This window comes from Palaemon carinicauda, chromosome 15 (genome assembly GCF_036898095.1).
Source record: "Palaemon carinicauda isolate YSFRI2023 chromosome 15, ASM3689809v2, whole genome shotgun sequence".
NCBI lineage: Eukaryota > Metazoa > Arthropoda > Malacostraca > Decapoda > Palaemonidae > Palaemon > Palaemon carinicauda.
In genome coordinates, this window is record NC_090739.1 from 138786667 (window position 1) to 138808395 (window position 21729).

General features: G+C 44.6%; 1 protein-coding gene across 3 annotated transcripts in view; it reads right to left on the reverse strand.

Annotated features, from left to right (window-relative positions):
- ssp3 (short spindle 3) overlaps window positions 1–21729 on the reverse strand; it is a 177572-nt gene that overhangs the window by 91327 nt on the left and 64516 nt on the right. For all 3 annotated transcript variants that reach the window (XM_068388744.1, XM_068388742.1, XM_068388741.1), the window contains 3 exons: window positions 21175–21310; window positions 6115–6255; window positions 3718–4423 (listed from right to left, as the gene is read on the reverse strand). In XM_068388744.1, coding sequence (XP_068244845.1) covers window positions 3718–4423; window positions 6115–6255; window positions 21175–21310 — 983 coding nt within the window. The remainder of the gene's footprint in view (window positions 1–3717; window positions 4424–6114; window positions 6256–21174; window positions 21311–21729) is intronic.

The window sequence follows — 21729 nt, forward strand, 5'->3', positions numbered from 1 at the left end:
CGAAAGGCCGAAGCACAGGGTTTTGAACTGCAGGACCCTGGACTCCCACTTGATTCTGAGGAACTTCCTGCTGGAGGGGTGCACGGGGATTTAAAAATAGGCATCCTTGAGGTCGAGAGACATGAGGAAATCCCCCTCCCTCAAGGCTGCTAGCACCGTCTTGGGGGTGCATTTTGAAGTCCGTCTTTGAGACGAACTTGTTGAGGGCTGAGAGATCTATGACCGGCCTCCACCCTCCTATCGATTCCTCCACAAGGAAGAGCCTGCTGAAGAAACCCGGGCCGGGGTTCTCCACTGTCTCCAAAGCTCCCTTGGCGATCATGGACGCTACTTCCTCTTGTAGTGCCGACCTCTTCAAGGGGTCCTTTGGAACCAGCCACTCGGCCCGATGGGCTGGGATGAGAGGGGGAGGCTCTTCTAGGAAAGGGACTCTGTAGCCCTCTTTCAGGACCGTCACCGTCCAGGGATCCGCACCGAGATCCCGCCCTGCTTGCCAAAAATGTCTGAGGCATCCCCCTACTAGGGGCTCCTGAAGGAGTAGGGGGCCTCTCTTCCTACCTCCTTCTGGAGGAGCGGCCAGAGCGACCTCTCCTAGAGATACTGTAGGAGGGTCTGAAGGCTGACTGAGGGGCTTCGTTGGTCCTACGGGTGGTCTGCTGAGAGGTTTGAAGCCAAAGAGCTGACGGTGGGTCTCTTCGAGGCAGCAAAGGGGCGGACTGGGAGGAGTGAGGGACGTCCACTGAGGCTATTCTAAACACGGGCTTCCTCATGGGGGGGGGGGGGGGGGGCTAAGGTCCGTGTTACTCACTCTCCTCCCTTTCTCCATCGTATCCTCCACCAATTTGATGGGGAAAATGTCGTTTCCCCACACGGAGGAATTCCTCAGTCTCCTAGCTTCTCTGTCAGGTAACTTCCGCACCAACTTGCTAAGGACAGTATCCCTCTTTCTAAGTACCCAGTTCGTAGCCATAGACAGGGACTGGGATGACAAAAACTTAAAGGCCTTGCCTCCCGAACTAATTATCTCCTTCAGCGTGGCCTGATTGTCTGGAAGGGAGAGGTCGTGGGACGCCTGAAACCCCACCAAGTCGCAAGACCACCAATCCAACCAGGAGGACACGTAGACAAGGTCCTGTGCCATGTCCTCCATCATAGAGGCTTCTGACGGGGAAAAGCACACGGGGGCAGTGGTGTCCCTATCTTCCGAGGCTCCCTGGTTCAGTGAGGTCACCGCTGTTCTACCGAACGGGGTCCGCCGCAATGCCCTACTGAGACGTAGAAACGTTTCTGCAATTTCAGCCCTAGAAGCAGCCTGGAGGAACTCTGGCTTCTGGGGGCCTCCGCCAGTCCTGCCAGGTAACTATCTATTCTCTCCATCCCCAACTTCACGTCCGGAGCGAGAGGGAGAGACAATGAAGGCTTTTGTTGCACAGGGTTGACGACCATTATGGACAGTCCGGAGAGCATGGCCTTTGCTGCTGAGGGCTTAGGTTCCTCTAATCGGTGGTGTCGACGAATTAGGGCCAGAACCTTACGGTAGTAGGAGATGTCGTCAGACGAGCACTCCCCTCCTTCCACCAGGGCGTCCGTCACCAGTTCCTCCGTACGGGGGTACTCCGTGACAGTAGGATAGGCAACGCTGGACTAGTCTGCCCGTGGTATGGGCTGCCCCGTGGGGACGAAGGTATCCGTCATGGGAGTACCTTGTTCCACGGGGGACTCCGTGGATGGGGGATCCATGCGGACCGACAGGCGCCCTTGGTGCTTTAGGGAGGCCTCCAAGGTGCCCGTAGTCAACGCTAAGCCTTCCTTCATAAGATACCCGTGGTATGGGCTGCCCCGTGGGGACGAAGGTATCCGACATGGGAGTACCTTGTTCCACGGGGGACCCCGTGGATGGGGGATCCATGCGGACCGATGGGCGCCCTTGGTGCTTTAGGGAGGCCTCCAAGGTGCCCGTAGTCAACGCTAAGCCTTCCTTCATAAGATACCCGTGGTATGGGCTGCCCCGTGGGGACGAAGGTATCCGACATGGGAGTACCTTGTTCCACGGGGGACCCCGTGGATGGGGGATCCATGCGGACCGATGGGCGCCCTTGGTGCTTTAGGAAGGCCTCCAAGGTGCCCGTGGTCGACGCTAAGCCTTCCTTCATAAGATACCCGTGGTATGGGCTGCCCCGTGAGGACGAAGGTATCCGTCATGGGAGTACCTTGTTCCATGGGGGACCCCATGAATGGGGGGATCCATGCGGACCGACAAGCGCCCTTGGTGCTTTAGGAAGCCCTCCAAGGTGCCCATGGTCGACGCTAAGCCTTCCTTCATAAGACGTACGTCCTTCCTAAGGGAAGAAGAAGCGGAGGCCACCGTTGGGTTAGTCACTACACAGGAGGCCTGGTTCGAACCCTCTTGCCGGGCGACTGGTCCGAAGGAGGAGGTAGGAGGATGAGACACAGAAGGCGAGGCTCTAGGGAGCCACCCGGAAGCGGCCGCAGCTGTGGAAACCTTAAACAGCTCGCTCTGGGGCCACTGTGATGTTCACCCACTCCTTGGACTTGTTCTTCTTGGCTTTCTCTTCTTAGAGGAAACGTCCAAGACTGCGGGGGGAAATCCTCGACGTTTCCCAGGTGTGAGAGGCTGCAGAAACACGGGGGGTAGCGTAGACGAGGGAGCGATTGAAGTACCTGAAATAAGCCAAGATGCCGGGGAAGAATCCACACTTGGATTCCCCCACATAGGATCTTCCGAGGAGACGGGACCTGCGGGCACCAGGACCTCACCTCCTACCCACACTCCCGTACTACTCTCAGGCCCCACACATGCCTTCCCCACACTAGACACTTCCCCCACAGGAATATCAGACTCTTGGGGAAGGGCAATGGGCCTCTTCCCCGCAACGGACTTACCGCGTCCCCTACTCTGGGTAGGGGAAGAAGGACGGGAGCTACGGTCTGCCGAGACTTCTGGGGAAACCACAGGCGACAAGACACTGGATTCCTTAGGCGACTTCTTAGCCGCCTTCTTCTTCTTAGTCCCGAAGAGCATCCACTGGATCTCACTCCAGTTAGGACACTCCGGGCACGTAGAGGCAGGGGAACACACTTTCCCCATACACGTGGAGCACAAGGAGTGGGGATTAATCTCAGGTTGATCCAAAACGCAACGCTAATACACCCAGAGACACAAGGATGCAAAGGGAAAGTGAAAGGGAAACACGTGGGTAACACACGGTAAGCACAAAGGATCGCACAGGTAAGAGAGCGCGCGGCGAGATGTTGATCACGCCGCGACCAGAAACTTACTGACGAGTTGACGACCTGAGCTAGCACGCTGTCCAACCCCGGGTCGTCTCAGGGCACGTATCACACTGCCTGAGGTAGACCCCGTAGAAAACGGGAAGAGGGTAAACTATACAAAAAGCTGGTCGGTTAGGTAGAGTTACCAGTAACTCCTAAGAAGGTAGTTCTAGGTAAGTAACCGTGTTGGAACAAATAGTATTTAAGACACACACAATACTTGAAACTATTTTTCTTCTGATTTTCAAGAATGCTAACCATGACTTACAGATGAAGACAGCTCTAATTTAGCTGATGTTATGATTATCATTGTTTAAAATAGGCAAACTTTTTCAAAGAACTGAAAAAAAAATATTTAAAGTTGCAAAACCTTGGAATTATATCTGATTCTTAAGCTTTTGACAGCTAAAATAGGAATCTTACCTGTTATCCCGTTCTGTTTGGAAGAGGAAGCGCTCTTGAATATCAACGTCCTTATCTTCACATTCGAAACTAGAATGCTTTCGTGAATCAGATGGTTTCCCTTTATCAGAATCTTCAACATCACTTGTTTCTGATGTTTCTGGGATGGATGGATCGCATAGGTAGTTAATATTACTCGAATACTGCCCGTGGAGATTTTCCGACAGAGGTAGAGATTCGTTTGACTTAGGTAGAGCAACATCTTTAACGCCAATGCCATTTTCTACATCGTCACGGAAATGTCCGACACTATCACAGGTAGGAGATTTGTTTTCTTTATCACTCCAAGCTATATCATCTTTCCCTCTATTGTCTCCTTTTGCAGCATGATTTTTCCGGAGTTCTTCGTCACTTTTACTGGCAGCTCTGTTCCTCCTGTTCTCAACCCTTCTAGCCGCTGCTGATTTATTATTGTTTGAAGATGCCTTTTTCTTTTCAATAGTCACATTATCATCTTTGGCAGACATTACGCACCCTTGGCTTTTTGATTTCTTGCCACTGTATCCCCCTGAATTCAGTACACTATATTGAACATTTCCATTTGTGCTACTGACACTTTGGCTATCTACTTCTTCTTTAGTGCTGCTGTTGCTTATAGCTAGCGAAGGCACAGACATGGCTGCACTGGGCATATGGAAACGATTCTTCATCCCTCGGCCCTTGTGACCTAAAATGATAATTAGTGCATTAGAAAGGTTTTGAAAAAAAAAAAAAAAAAAAAAAAAAGAGCCCTTGCAAAAATCGCAAAAATAAAACGGGTATTTGATAACATATTCCTTACATTATAAAAAAAATGTGGTTAAAACAAATAGATTAATCTAATAGCATAAAAGAACCTGTCCCTTAAAAATATTTTCAATACTAATACAAGAACCATAAAATTTCTGTATATTATAATGGAATTTTGCAAGATGTATTAAAGCCCAGCTTACAAGCTGAAATTACTTATCATCTGTAATAAAGACTTAACAGATATTGTTTGAAACTAAAAAGAAAAAATCAACAGTTAAAATAACATATATACTGCATCTATATAAAGACTACAGATGAAGTATATGCATCAATAATGTGGTTCTTCATATCTTAAGAAAATGTTACAATTCAACATTCCACTCAAATATCCTGGCTCTTAAAATTCGCCATCAATTAATTTCTTTTTACCAGATTCTTCTAAAGTAGTCACCTATACGATCTAATGACATAACACTTTTGACACCTATTTCTAAATCTTAAAGGGAAAAAAAAAAAAAAAGGAAATCAAGCCTAAAAAATCCCCTGAAGAAAACTGTTTTCCTTTAATCGTTTTAGAATTATGTATGGTTCATTTTGAGAAATATTCATATCAATTACATGCAATTGATAATACCTACTGCAGAATTTATTAATTACTAACTAGAGACTTTGGCTTTCAGTCTTGTAAACTACTTGGTAAAATTAAAGTTAAATTGCGATAAAAGAGAGGGGTATTTAAGAAAGGAAGATGATATACTGTTATTTAAAGAAAATAAATGCTAGGTGGATTTTATGCATCTTGTTAAGATTTAGAAATAATTAGACAAGTAGACCTGGTGTGACTTCAACACGTGAATATACAATATATAAAGCATATTGAACATACGAAAAAGTTAAGATAAAAGGGCAAGTCTTCCCATATTAGGAATGTCTTAAGAGGGAGGATGACCAAAACATATTAGCAGAGAAAGAATTGGTGAGAAGAAAAGGATGCAAAAGAACACATCAGATGAAGTGAAAGGAAAAACATAAAAATGAGGTAGGACATAGACCGGGAATGACAATAGATAGGAAATAAAACCTTTAGACAATAGGCAATGGAAAATACCGAAAATAGGAAAGAGAAAAATTTTAAAAGTGTTTTAACAGTTATTAGTAAATCAACAAAGCCAAGAATAGTTAACAGCAGACAAACATTAAATATAATTCAATCTCATTATTTTGAAACTAGCTTACATGATAAACTATAACTTTAGTATAAAATCCAAACATTGCAAAACAAAATATTTTTTTTTCATTAAACTGTTATACAAGAACAAGAATTCCAGTTGCTATATCATATACAGTAGAGTATTTAAACAAATACACTGTATACTAATCAAATTATATTTAACCATTAGTCTCACATGAAACATAATAAACTAATGAACAAAACAGTAAGCACCAACATATAAAATTCTCATGTAAAACCATCTCATTTCATTATCCTTAGAAATTTTCATAAAACCATCTGAATTATTTGCAGAAGAAAATATAAAACAAAAATGCACAAACTGTTACTTCAAGAACATCACAACAGAAGTTCCCAAAACTCAAATACGATTAAAATCAACCCACTAGACTTACCATCATCTTTAAGACTGCCACTTCGAGAATCTCTATTAGGATAAGAATTCTGCTGATAATGGCTACTATTATTGAGTGACGCAGTACTTCCACCATGGCTCCTCCGGCCCCTCCGTACAACCTCCCAGCCTTCTCCATCATCTGTTGGGAGATAAATGAAGACAAAGATGAAGTTTAAGAAATGAGTCTTCTGCCTTATGCATGTCTCTGTGGGATTTATTTAAGATAGTTTACCTTTAGTTTATCTGAAAAAATTTCAACCATACTTAAATTTATACATTAACATTGTTTATTTGAAGTGATTATCCTCTTTTGTGGGATTTCAAAAGATGACTGAAAAAGATACGATCAAAATCATAACTACCCTGACTCATCATAATAGGAGAATCCTGAGGTAATAAAGCATGTCTTACTACACCAAATAAAATTGCTCTGTGCTTGTAAAATTTAAAATGTTGTCTGAAGGACTACAGTATTACACACTTACATTTCCAAAGTGAATTAAAATTGTTTAATAGAATCCACTTTTCATGAAACAGACTCAATAAAAAAAGAGGAGAATTAAAATTAGACTTGAGAAGAGAATAAAATAAATTATAATGCAATAGAATAAGATAAAATTGAACTGAAAAGAAAAGCCAAGAAAATGAGGAGCATTGCAGTAGTCCATAAGCTCACCAACAGGCAAATGACATTTGTATATGGAAAAGCTGTCATATTTTCATAAAAAAAAATCCACAAACAGACCACCCAACTAATCATAGAAACCAAGCGTTGCCATTCTTCATCATACACTTCTCAGTTCATCTCACGTGTGCTTAGAGATACTTAAAATACTTACATAAAGGAAAGATGAAATAAAGACCTTGGGTCTTCATCAAGACCATCATTCAAATTTTCCACTGTACTACTCACGGAAAAGAAGATATAGAGAGTTATTATTTATCCCTACATACAGCAAAGGATACTAGACTCTTCCCCTTTAAATCTTCTCTGAGCTGATCAGCATTAATAGGCAATAAACTGTACTGTATTTCCTGACACCTTCACTGTGATATATTTTTTTCCCTCAATGAAAATGGTCAAGTAAAATAATGGGTAATCTTTACACAAGCATGAAGGGATGGCAAAATACTTATACCCACTTGAAAAGTAAATGTGAGGGTCAAACAACTAAAAATATTCAATGATGTAACATGCAGATTAACGGTTACAAATGTCCTAACAATAAATAAAAACTATTGATAATAAGTAGCTAAAGACGACTTGACAACTTGTGTTAAATCAAGTTCTAACACTAGGTGTGTGTAATCAGTATGAATATAAAAAATTTTAAGTAATTTTTATTTTTCCTAACATACTTACCGAGAACTACTTTCTTTGGAGTCACTTGTGATCTCCTCTCTACCGACCAAGGTTTTCGCGCCGTTACCCCCCTACTCTGTTCTCTACATAGGCCTACCCACCCCGCCAAGGAATGCGCCCCGAGGGCAGGATCAGGGCAGGTCACTGCCTCGCTGGGTCATTCTCCTCATTAAGTTCATTGTATTAGCCCAACCTGGCAATGGAAGGATGGCACTCGGGGAAGGAAGGGAGGGCCATTACCCGAAAGTAGTTCTCGGTAAGTATGTTAGGAAAAATAAAAATTACTTAAAATTTTTTATTTGTTCCAACACAAATACTTACCTCGAACTACTTTCTTTGGAGACTTATACTTTAGGAGCTGGGAGTGCTATTCTGACACTTGACTTGGCACGTAGGGCCTAGAGGGCTATGGAATGCGGGGGCCTATCAGAGTGCGGGAGTGAGGGTAACTGCGCAACCTTACGCTATTATCTAAGACTCACCTCTTGAAAAATTCTTCTGACGATTTCCCCCGAAGTGTAGTCGCGAAGAATGTGTTCATCTTTGGGGACCGCTGTAAACTCCTAAGAGGAGAGCCAGAGAGCGGGTAGGCGATAAGGAGGGCTTCGCACTCGCTCCTATCGGAGGCTAGCCCCGCAAGTGCCTCTGGCCTCACCGCTACACTGCTTGGAGGGCGGCAATGACAGTCCCAATGGAGAACCAGCTTCCTTGCAGGATCTGGCGATCACCTGTCTCAACCAGAAGGAGATGGTGTTTTTGGAAACTTGTTTCTTATTAATACCTGTGGAAACGAAGAGGCTCTTGATATCCGGTCGGAGATGTGCTGTCCTTTCCAGGTATTTTCTAATTGTTCGCACTGGGCACAATTTTAAGTCTTCTGCATTACCTGTCTTAGGGATGGCAGGAATCGAGAAACCTTCAAACCTCGGGTCCCAGACTGCTGGGTTTTGAGTCTTGGCCACAAAAGAAGGTACGAACTTGAAGGATACTTCTTTCCACCCCTTTGAGTGAGAGACGTCGAATGACAAACCATGGATCTCTCCCACTCTCTTAGCGGACGCCAAGGCCAGCAAGAAGACGGCCTTGAGGGTGAGATCTTTGTCCACGATATCCTTCAAGGGTTCAAAGGGGGGACGACACATCATCCTCCGGACCTTGCCTAAGTCCCACTGGGGCACCCTCCTCGCCTGAGGGGGGCAAGACTGCTCGAAGCTTTTGACAAGCATCGCTGTGTCTCGAGGCCCCCAGGTCGATGCCCTTCAGGAGGAAGACTTGGCCTAAGGCAGCCCGAACTCCTTTTATGGCTGGGATTGACATCCCTATTTTGTGCCAGAGAAACACCAGGAAATCTGCTATGTCTGGGACAGAGGCCTTAAGAGGTCTAATGTGCCTCTCAGAGCACCACTTCATGACGGAGGCCCATTTTGTCTGGTAGACCGCGGCTGACGACTTTCTCAGGAATAGAGACATTCTCTTAGCCGTGGAGGAAGAATATCCTTCTTTCTTCAGGAGCCGCTCTTTAGTCTTCAGTCGGGAAGACGTAGGGAGAGTGGGTTGTCGTGGAGCTTGAGAAAGTGAGGCTGGTGCAGAAGGTCTGACCTGGCGGACAGAGGCCACGGCGGTTGACTCGATAGGTCTTTTAGATCCGCGAACCACTCTCACTCTCCGGCCACCAGGGCGCTACCAAAGTCATCCTTAGGTTTCGGGCCGTCCTTACTCTGTTGAGCACTTGTCTTATCAACGTGAGAAGGGGGAAAGGCGTACACATCCAGATTGTCCCACTTGTGCTGAAAAGAGTCTTCTAAGGCTGCTTTCGGGTCTGGTACAGGGAGCAATAGACTGGGAGTTGGGCGTTGAGGTTGTTGCAAAGAGGTCAACCACCGGGGAGCCCCAGCGTTGAATGATGAGCTTGGCTATTTCTGGGAGAAGGGACCATTCTGTCCCTACTATCTGGCCCATTCTGCTGAGGCCGTCGGCCAGAACGTTTTTCTTCCCGGGAATGAACCTTGCTAACATCACCACTTGACTTTCTTCTGCTCAATCTAGACTCTCTATGGTGAGATTGCACAACTCCTTCGATTACAAGCACCCTGCTTCTTTATGTATGCCACTACCGTGGCGTTGTCGCACATCAACGCCACGGTGATTCCCTTTAGCAGACTTGCGAAGTGTAGGCACGCCTTCTGGAGTGCTTCCAACTCCAGGACATTGCTGTGGAGTTGCCTCTCCCCTTCCAACCAGGTCTCTTGTGCCGTTACGTCGAGGAGAAGGGCTCCCCATCCCTGGTTGGAGGCGTCTGTGAACAGTAGTAACTTGGGAGGGCCGGTCCCGAAGGTCGTCCCCTTGAGTGAGTTCGACTGGCAATGCCACCATTCTAGGGAGGGTCTCGTGTTTGGAAGGACTGGGATTAGCACCTGTTGTGAATCCGTCTGTCACCAGAGGTTCTTGAGATTCCATTGGATGGATCTGAGCCTTACCCTCCCTTGGGGAACTAGGTTCTCCAATGAGACCAGGTGACCTATCAGCCTCTGCCAGTCTTTCGCCCTCCTGGGGTGTTCTGACAGGAACGGCTGACTAATGTGCCTGAGGTTTCTTATCTTATCCTCCGAAGGGAAAACTTTTCCCCGAATGATGTCATATGTCATTCCCAAGTAGTTCCTTCCGGTGGATGGGGATAGATTTGACTACTTCAGGTTGATTACGATCCCCAGATCCTTGCAAAACTGGAGGAGACTTCTCTCTTGTTCCTCCAAGAGGACCATTGAGGCGGAAAGAAGCCACCAGTCGTCCAGGTATCTGATAAGGCGAATGCCTCGTTCGTGAGCCCACACTGAGACAGCCTTGGAGACTCTCGTGAACACTTGGGGCGCTGTTGACAGACCCAAGCAAAGGGTCCTGAATTGCAGGATCTGGGAACCCTATATCACCCGGAGGAACTTCCTAACCGAGGTGTGGACCGGAATCTGGAAGTATGCGTCCTTGGGGTCGATGGTCATCATACAATCTTTCTCCCTCAAGGACAGCAGGACTGACTTCTGAGTGTCCATTTTGAAGTCCGTCTTCTTGACGAACTTGTTGAGAGCTGACAGATCTATAGCCGGTCTCCACCCCCCGGTCGCTTTCTCCACAATGAACAGGCGACTGTAGAAACCTGGTCCTGGGAGAAGAACTTCTTCCATGGCACCCTTCTCTAGCATGGACGATACCTCCTCTTGAAGGGCGGTCCTCTTTAACGGGTCTTTGGGATCTAGCCATTCTATCCGGTTGGCCGGAAAAAGCGGGGGTGGTTCCGTTAGGAACGGAAGTCTGTAGCCCTCCTTTAGTACGGACACTGTCCAAGGCTCTGCTCCTTGAGCCTTCCATGCTTGCCAACGACGTCTGAGGCATCCTCCAACCCGCGGGTTGGGCGGGGATAGGGGGCCTCCCACTCTATCTCTTCTAGCGGGGCAGCCTGATCTGCCTCTTCTAGAGGCGGAGTAACCCGACCTGAAGGAGCTTGAGGGCGCTGGAGCTCCCCTGCGGGGGGGCTGAGGCGTTGCGGACCAGGAGGAAGAGGGGGGGCTTCTCTCCTCGTAGCGCTGGTAGAGGCTTGGGGTGTCGCGGCACTATCCGAGACGGACCTCTTATAGGGCGGTCTCCTACGAGTCGTAGGTCTGGGGGCGTTAGCCTCCTTCTTTTTCAAGACCTTCTCCATTATGGCTTCTAGTTCCTTCAGAGGAAATAAAGACTTTCCCCACAGGGGAAGGCTGCGAATGGCTCGCGCCTCCCTGTCTGGTACCTTCCGAGACACCTTCGCCAGAACAGTGTCTCGCTTCCAGGGCACCCAGTTAGCTGTTAGTGCGAGAGACTGATATGTCAATAACCTAAGGGTTTTACCCCCGGAGGTAATGAGGTCCCTCAGTAGGCCTTATTGGTCAGGGTCCTCGGGGTCGAAGGAGGCTTGTACACCTACCAAAGTGGAAGCCCACCAGTCCAGCCAAGAGGAGACGTTTACTAAGTCCCTCGACATTATCTCCATCATGGAGGCTTCTGCTGGCGAGAACCAGACTGGGGCCGAAGAGGCTCTACCGTCTGAAACGCCTTGACTAAGGATGTCTACTGCTGACTCCACCTTAAGGGGCCTGGGCGTCGTCCCGCTGGTACATAGACTTTGCCTTGGGGTCTGAGGCCCTGGGGCAATTTTGAGGACCTCTGGGTTTTGGGGGCCTCGGCATTGCTGGCCACTACCTTGCCGACATACTCCTGCTCTAGGACAAGATCTCGGGCTAGAGGAAGTGCTAGGGACGTCTTAGGTTGGGAGGGAGTCTGCATGATCCTCAAAAGGCTTGACTTCCAGGAAACTTCATCCGTAGCCGCAGGTTCCGCTATTTTGTGGTGCCTTCTGAAAAGGCTAACCACTCTCCTATAGACGGGGTCCTCCATCAGGGAACCCTCCCCTCCGCCAGCCGAGGTCTCGGCTTGGGGCCAGGGAGCTGGGTTACCGGGCACGCCGACTGGACGTCTAGCTCTTTGGGGCCAGGGGCGCCGCCCTGCCGAGGTACTGGATTTCATCTGCGGGGACGTCCGCACCAGGGGCCTGGGTTAACGCAGGCAACGCTGGTTCAGCGGGGACTCCCGTCCGCCCAAGGGCTCTGGGTGCCGAGGATGCGGTTCCCGTGGGCTGACCCGGCAGCGGGAACCGTTCCTTCCGACCCGAAGGCCGCACCAGCTGGGCACTCCCCATCGAGCGCTTAGGTTCTAGAATACCAGGCACTCCCTTGCGGTGGTACCGGTCTTCCCCGGCGGGAGCTCCGCACCAGGTTCGGGGGTCAGAACCGGCATCGCCGTACTGTCGAGGACTACCGTTCGAGTATTCTCTCTGGGGGACGCGGACGCGGATCCCCGTGGGCTGACCCAACGGAGGGAACCGTTCCTTTAAGTCCGAGGGCCGAACCAGCTGTGCTGGTTCGGCCAGGCTGCCCGTAAGAAGCCCGGTTACACCCGCTGGCGGGGTGAACCGGAAGCTTCGCGGCCTTACGCCTGCCTGAAGAGGCCTTCTCGCATTTCTTCCTGCGAGGGTTATATCTGCGTCTGGAGGATGGCCCTCGTGGTGAGATAAACTCTGGGCTGCCGGTCCGGGGAACGCTGCAATACAGACCTGGGAGGCTCCTTCTCGGCGAGGCCCTCAGCTGCAGAAGAGACTGAAAAATACGTCAAGAGACTGGAGAAGAATTAGGGACATTTTTCCCCCACATGGGGTCATCAGAGGAGACGTGGCCTGCTTGCACCAGGACTCCGTCTCCCCACACACTCTCGAAAGTAGTACTTACCTCGAACTACTTCTTAGGAGTTATCTTCTCCACAATAGACCAACCTCGTCTCCTACTCTGGGTAGGAGAGGGTGGTAGGGAAGCTCTGTCAGGCGAGACGCCCGGCGCTAGTCTTCTTAGGCGAACCCTTCGTCGCCTACTTCTTCTTGGTGCTATACCGCACCCACTCAAACTCCTGGGGAAGAGCAATGGACACTTCCCCGTAACTGACTTACCTCGTCCCCTACTCTGGGTAGGGGAAGATGGCTGTATAAGAAGCTCTATCCGACGAGGCATCGGGAATTATGAGCCACTTGGATGTATTCTTCCTCTTGGTGCCGAAGTGCACTCACTGCACTACGTTCCAGGACTAGTAGTCCTGACACGTGGTTGAAGGGGAACATAAGCTGCCCCTACACGGCTAACACCGAGGATAAGGGGAGGAAGAATGATTTATTGTAAAATTGTTCCCTTCAGCTATTAATTCCTTGAAGGAAATCAAGGAATACTGCTTCATATAGCACACAACGCACGACACAAGCACTTAAGGAAATGAATTAAACACCGGGTAAGCACACGGTTGAAAAGTGAACGCACAGGAACACTTGGGATTTGGATCTTTCTAATAACAAAGATCTCCAAGACCTGCTTAAGTCTTTCGAGACTTCCAAGGAGCGTCATATTTCGACTCCTGCTTGGAACTTGGACGTGGTCCTACAGTTCCTTATGTCAGACAGGTTTGAACCATTAAATTCAGCCTCCCTGAAGGATCTTACCCTCAAGACACTTTTTTTGGTGAGCTTGGCTTCGGCTAAAAGGGTTAGTGAGATACATGCTTTTAGCAAGAACATCAGCTTCTCCACTAATAAAGCAGTATGCGCTCTTCAACTTGGTTTTTTGGCCAAGAATGAACTAAACGCGCACAAAGGATCGAGAGAGACGAGAGTGAGGTGTGAACACCTCACGACCAAGGAACTTAATGAGGAGGATGACCCAGAGAAGCAGTGACCTGCCCTGATCCTGCCCTCGGGGCGCATTCCTTGGCGGCGGGGGTAGGCCTATGTAGAGAACGGAGTAGGGGGGTAACGGCGCGAAAACCTTGGTTGGTAGAGAGGAGATCACAAGTGACTCCAAAGAAAGTAGTTCGAGGCAAGTATTTGTGTTGGAACAAACTGCAATTTAGTACAATATGGATGGCTATATGTTGAATATGAAAGTCTAGACCTTAAGTTGCATGTAAAACTTAGAAAAAATCTGATGTCACAACATTCCTGCTGTAAGCAAAAGCTAAAATGTCAAGTAACTTCTGAATAAAGCTCATAGCTAGCTGTTTGTTTACCTTATTCCAAAATCAACACATACAAAATATAAAGCTATAGATTACGAGCTATAGGTAAGCTATTGTCAGTTAGAATACAACTTGTTAAAAGTACATGATTTGCTTATAGATATTTACAAGCAAATTACTGTTCTCAGTTAACAACATTCTGAAAATTCAATATTAACTATAAAATATGCTGATATTTTATGTTACATCAGTGACCAGACTTTTGTTGAACTTGGGTAACCATAGATAGATAGAAGAATGACAGGTCTAAAAACCTGTATAGGATAAATACCTGCCTTAACGAATTTACTTCACAAAAGTTTTATATGACTATTCAGAATACAACTAGTAAATACTGAAAGCCACTGATCTTAATAAAAATGTTTCTTTAGTGACCCTACAAGATATCTAAAAAAAAATGTGTTTAATGTTCTGTAAATTTACTGGAACACAAAAAAATGATATTTTAATTATAAAATAAATTTTTGAATATACTTACCCGGTGAATATATAATAGCTGCAACTCTGCGGCTCGATAGAAAACACACTCAAAAAACTCGCGAGCGATCGCTATGAAGGTTGCGGGTGTGCCCACCAGCGCCAACTGTCGGCCAGATACCACTCTTGCATGTAAACAAACCCTTCAATTCTTCTCGTCCCGCTGCGTCTCTATTGGGGAGGAAGGGAGGGTCATTTAATTTATATATTCACCGGGTAAGTATATTCAAAAATTTATTTTATAATTAAAATATCATTTTTAAATATGTAACTTAGCCGGTGAATATATAATAGCTGATTCACACCCAAGGCAGTGGGTAGAGACCAGAGTTAATTAAGTTTACAGCGTATAAGCTAAGAGTTTTTTCATTTTGACAGTTATCAATATAACAAAACCAAAATATATAGGTACCTGGTAAGGAAGTTGACTTAGACGATTACTCTGCCTTGTAAGTCTGTCTTCCTCACGGAGCCCAGCGATCCTCTTAGGATGCTGAAAGACTCCCAGGAGCTGAAGTATCAAGGGCTGCAACCCATACAACAGGACCTCATCAAACCCCTAATCTGGGCGCTCTCAAGAAATGACTTTGACCACCCGCCAAATCAACCAGGATGCGAAAGGCTTCTTAGCCTTCCGAACAACCCATAAAACAATATTAAAAAACATTTCAAGAGACAGATTAAAAGATTGGAATTAGGGAAGTGTAGTGGTAGAACCCTCACCCACTACTGCACTCGCTGCTACGAATGGACCCAGTGTGTAGCAGTCCTCGTAAAGAGTCTGGACATCTTTCAAGTAAAATGACGAGAACACTGACTTGCTTCTCCAAAAGGTCGCGTCCATGATACTTTGCAGAGATCTATTTTGCTTGAAGGCCACGGAAGTTGCTATAGCTCTAATCTCGTGCGTCTTAACCTTAAGCAAAGATCGGTCTTCCTCACTCAAGTGGGAATGGGCTTCTCGTATTAAAAATCTGATAAAATATGACAAAGCATTCTTTGACATAGGTAAGGATGGTTTCTTAACCGAACACCATAACGCTTCAGATTTACCTCGTAAAGGCTTAGTACGAGCTAAATAGAACTTAAGAGCTCTAACGGGACATAATACTCTCTCTAGTTCGTTGCCTACGATCTCTGATAAGCTAGGAATATCAAAAGATTTAGGCCAAGGACGAGAAGGCAGTTCATTCTTGGCCAGGAAACCAAGTTGAAGAGAACAAGTGGCTTTTTCTGTCGAAAAACCGATGTTCTTGCTGAAGGCATGAAGCTCACTGACTCTTTTAGCCGAGGCCAAGCACACCAGGAAAAGAGTCTTAAGAGTGAGATCCTTCAGGGAGGCTGAATGTAAAGGCTCAAACCTGTCTGACATGAGGAACCTTAGGACCACGTCTAAGCTAGGCCTATTAGTCATTGACAGAACGCAGATTAGCACCAATCAAAATATACATTCGACTGTCTTTCGAAGGGAATACTGTATTGGCATATTGTTTTTTAGAACCTATAATAGATGGCTAGGGGGTTTCAGAAACCCTTTGATTCTAAGGATGGTGTATAGGCTTCATTCGATCTGATGAAGTACAAGTGGGTTTAGACGAATCACCTTCAAGAGAGGTTGGTTGTGTATATTGGCTTTCTACAGCAACCTTCTTGGCCACTTCAACAACAGGTGTCATGGGTTTGTGAACTATTCTTTCTGAGGCCAGAAAGGAGCTATTAGCCTCATCCCGCTGTTCGCTGAAATCCTGGACTTGTTTAACGCCTACTGAACTATGACAAACTCTGATAATGAACCATTCCTTCTAGGGTCAGAAAGGAGCTATTAGCTTCATCCCGCTGTTCGCTGAAATCCTGGACTAGTTTAACGCCTACTGAACCATGGCAAACTGTGAGAATGATAAGTGAAGAGTTCTTATTCCACAAGAGGAGTAATAAATTATCTAACAAACATTTTGGCACATAAGGATTAAGTAGAGGACAAGTTCAAACAAGAACTAAAAACCAAATAACCGATTATTTCTAAGATATTAAACAACTGCAAAGAGATGATGGATTGGATTGGATTTCTTGATTTGGGTTAAACGTATAGCACAGGGCTGGAGTATAACCCTAATTACACTACAAGGTTAATGTTAGAAGAGGTCGGGCAGCAAGATTGAAGAAAGGAAGCAAGCAGAGAGGTAAAATAGAAACGTATTAAGCAAGTGGAGTTAGGGGCTGATAGAATGCTGCAATGACCCTTAAGTAAGGCCTACAGTGCATCGTGAGAGGTGCACTGATGGCACTACCACCTTATCGAGCAAGGAGATGATGGACAGAGTGATTACCTGCAACCATTTACTAATTCTATATCCCTGAAAAAGAAAGATAAAAACAAGTATACATGGGTAAGAGTGGCATATGGAAGAGTGTAGAAAGGGCATTAATGGATTATGTGTTGATAACTAAAAGAATGTTTGGAAGATTGAAAGACGTGCACGTGTTTAGGGGTATGGTAACGGTACGTCTGATCATTTTTTAGTGGAAGGAAAATTAGTTGTAGTAAAAGAGTAGAGGAATAGAATGGGGGGATGTAAAAGGGAGCTGGTGAGGGTTGAAGAGTTAATAAAACCGGAGGTAAAAAGTGAATATCAAGAAAGGTTGAAAATAGCATATGGCATAGTGAAATTAAGAGAAACTGGTACTTTAAAGGTGGAGCGGAAGTTAGTAAATGAAAATTTTGTTGGGATTGCAAGTGAAGTGTGTGGCAAGAAGTTTGTTGGCGGCAGCATGAGGAAGAGTAGTGAATGCTGGAATGAAGGAATGAAGGTAAAAATGGAAGAGAAAAAGAGGGCATTTGAAGAATGGCTGCAGAGTAATAGTGTAGAGAAGTATAAAAGATATAAAGAGAAAAATGTGGAAGTAAAGCGCAAGGTAAGTGAGGCAAAGAGGGCAAGTGACATGAGGTGGGGTCAGGAATTGGGTCATTCATATGAAGAGAATAATAAGTAGTTTTGGAAATAAGTGAAGAGAGTATGAAAGGCTGGTTCAAGAATTGAAGAGACAGTGAAAGATGGAAATGGAAGGTTGTTAAAAGGAGAGGAGGCAAGGAAAAGGTGGGCAAAATATTTTGAAAGTTTACTGAATGTTGAGGATAATAGGGAGGCAGATATAATTGCTGTTCCAGGTGTTGAGGTGCCAGTGATGGGAGATGAGAACGAGAGAGAGATTACAAGAGAGGAAGTGAGGAGAGCAGTATATGAAACGAGAGTAAGAAAAGCACCTGGTATGGATGGTGTGAGAACTGAGATGTTAAAGGAAGGGGGTGTGACTACTTGAATGGTTGGCAAGATTGTTTAATATGTGTTTTGTGTTGTCAATGGTACCAGTAGATTGGGTTTGTGCATGGATTGTACCACTATATAAAGGTAAGGGAGATGTGCATGAGTATTGTAATTCCAGGGGTATTAGTTTGTTGAGTATGGTTGGAAAAGTGTGTGGTAGAGTACTGATTAAAAGGATTAATTATAAAACACAGAATGCAATCTTAAAAGTACAGGGTGGTTTTAGAAGAAATAGGGGATGTATGAATTAGATTTTCACAATTAAGCAGATATGCGGAAAATATTTAGCAAAAGGTAAGGAGGTGTATGTTGTGTTTATGGATCTGGAGAAAGCGTAAGATAAGAGTTGATAGGGAAGCGATGTGGAAGGTGATGAGGTTATATGGAATTAGTGGAAGGTTGTTGCAAGCAGTGAAAAGTTTCTACAAAGGTAGTGAGCGATTTGTTTCCGGTGAGAGTGGGTCTGAGACAGGGATGTGTGATGTCGCCATGGTTGTTTAACTTGTATGTTGATGGAGTGGTGAGAGAGACGAATGCTCGAGTACTTGGACAAGGATTGAAACTGGTAGACGAGAATGATCATGAATGGGAGGTAAATCAGTTGTTGTTTGTGGATGATATTGTACTGGTTGAAGACTTGGAAGAGAAGCTTGGCCGATTAGTGACAGAATTTGGAAGGGTGTGTGAGAGAAGGAAGTTGAGTTAATGTGGTTAAGAGTAAGGTTATGAGATGTACGAGAAGGGAAGGTGGTGCGAGGTTGAATGTCATGTTGAATGGAGATTTACTTGAGGAGGTGGATCAGTTTAAGTACTTGGGGTCTGTTGTTGCAGCAAATGGCGGATTGGAAGCAGATGTACGTCGGAGTGAATGAAGGGTGGAAAATGTTGGGGGCTGCAAAGGGAGTGGTAAAGAATAGAGGGTTGGGCATGAATGTAAAGAGAGTTCTATATGAGAAAGTGATTGTACCAACTGTGATGTATGGATCGGAGTTGTGGGGAATGAAAGTGATGGAGACACAGAAATTGAATGTGTTTGAGATGAAGTGTCTGAGGAGTATGGCTGGTGTATCTCGAGTAGATAGGGTTAGGAACAAAGTAGTGAGGGTGAGAACGGGTGTAAGAAATGAGTTAGCAGCTAGAGTGGATATGAATGTGTTGAGGTGGTTTGGCCATGTTGAGAGAATGAAAAATGGCTGTCTGCTAAAGAAGGTAATGAATGCAAGAGTTGATGGGAGAAGTACAAGAGGAAGGCCAAGGTTTGGGTGGATGCATGGAGTGAAGAAAGCTCTGGGTGATAGGAGGATAGATGTGAGAGAAGCAAGACAGCATGCTAGAAATAGGAAGAATGGTGAGCGATTGTGACGCAGTAACGGTAGGCACTGCTGCTTCCTCCGGTCGCCTTGATTGACCACGGAGGCAGCAGCAGTAGGGGATTCAGCATTACGAAGCTTCATCTGTGGTAGTGGGGGAGGGTAGGCTGTGACACCTTAGCAGTACCAGTCAAACTCGGTTGAGTCCCTTGTCAGGCTGGGAGGAACGTAGAGAGGAAAGGTCCCCTTTTTTCATTTGTTTGATGTTGGCTACCCCCCAAAATTGGGAGAAGTGCCTTGGTATTTGGACGGATATCCCTCATTGTCACTGCATTTACTTGTAGCAATTTTGAGACTGCTTAGTAGTGCAGTAATAATAGTAATTTTTAGCCAAGTAGTAGTAGTAGTTTTATGAGACAGAGTACTACTTCTAGACTCTCATAGACTATGTAAAATTCTAAGGCTTGTATTTGTGTGGGAAATCTATGAAAATTTATACTTGAATCCTGATGAGGAATCATCATGAATATGAATCAATGCAGACTGATCTACTACCAAAGCAAAATCATCGGAGCTATCTGAAAATGAACCAGAAAATTTCTTAAATCTAAAAGTACTACTGAATATTACCAAACTTTTATACAGTCCTGTAAAACAATTCTGATGACCAATCATAATGGGTTGTTTCTATCATAATAATAATCAGTGTTTTACCTAAATAATAATGCAATGTAGCAGTCCATATATTATTCAAATTTCAGGATCCTCTGCTGTATTTATATGTGGTCCATATTAACAAGCTCCTAAGATTTAAGAAGCTTATATTACAAATTAATAAACTTTATCAACTTACAGTTTATCTGCACAATTCACTAAAGCAAAATTCCAATAACTGCATAAGGTGCTGTGTGTAGTGTTGTGAAAAAACAGTGCTTGATGTATACAGCAACCAATAACAGTTATCTAAGTCAACATACTACATTTCAAAGCCACTCTGCACCTCCTGCAATGAAAATTAAGCCCCCGAGTTTCCACAAATAAATGTTAAAAAAATAAAAAGGAAACTGGAGATGATGCTTCATTTTGCACATCATTCCCAAAATTCCCAAGTGCACTGTGACAGGCTCAGGGAAGGGGTTAAAAAGAACATGATATCTCCTACATCTTTCGGCAAATAAAATACTGTACTCTTATTACTATATTGATAGCAACCAAATACTGTACACGTAAGATACCTCAAATAAAATCCTCCTACTAAAAGCACTGTTTACATAAATTACACTAAGATATTAAAATGTTCTTTATAAACCCCATGAATAAAATCCTTGCTTACAAACACTGATTTTATTAATCAGATGACTTATTATTCATGATTTAATTTTGTTATATGGCCAACTTAAGAGCTTCCAGATTCTCAACTCCCTCTACCCAAATGCAAAATAGTAATCATAAATCTTAGCTCATACCCTATATGATTTAGTGATCCTTTGAGGGTTCTAATACTTCCAATCCCTTCGGCTCGATTGGACGTATTTTACATCCAGTTATTACTTGTTTCTTCATCTTTTATTGTTTACGATATTTTTACAAAATATGTAAAACTATACATCAATGGAAAGGAAAATATGTTCTACTATACAATAAAAATGTTGTAAAGTCCTATCTTTAATTGTTTTTGTGCTAAGTTATGTAAAATGTTCCCTATAAGGGCCTGGAGCTCGAGTGTCAATCTATTGGTTAGGGCGGGCTTGATGCTCAAGTGGATTCAAGTTATATTACGATACACAAAATGTAAGATTCATTAGTTTAGAATCATCTGTTAAGGAAACAATTGGGATTATCATGTCCTTTCATCATCCACTCCATGGTTACCTCAACAAATTAAAAACATTTTAGCAACTTAAAACTACAAAGCTACAACTAAATCTATTGCAAAACAAAATACGTGCCCTGGAGAGATAACTGTGATGACTGCAAGGAAACCGGCACACCTCGAACTTTATCTGCCCATGACAGACCGCTAGACGATGTACTGCTGGAGAGAGATGAGCTGGAGGTTGCCCTTTCTTGATTGTTCAGCATGCTCTGGTCAAACATCAAAATAAATTGTTTTACAAAAATAAAAAATAGGAAAAGAAAACAGGGTAGTGAACTAATAATGTACAGCATATCTATTCACTTTAAGGGTACCATTCTTGAAATGTGCCCCATATTCATCTTGAAGTGAGATAGAGTACAATTATTCCACTAAAATAAGCCAACAAAAACAGAATGCTGTCATACTAATTAGAACATAGATTATATTCATGAGTTTTGCTTACAACATGAACAAAAAATAATTAGTTATAAAAATTCCTAGCTATCTACAATTAATCAATTTTGTAATACAACTTTGTACCTAAAAGAAAATACCTATAGGTAAAAGACGATAAACTAATTCTGAAAATGTAAATAAAGGAATACAAAAACATGTCAGGTTAAAAGAACATATCAGTAACAATCTT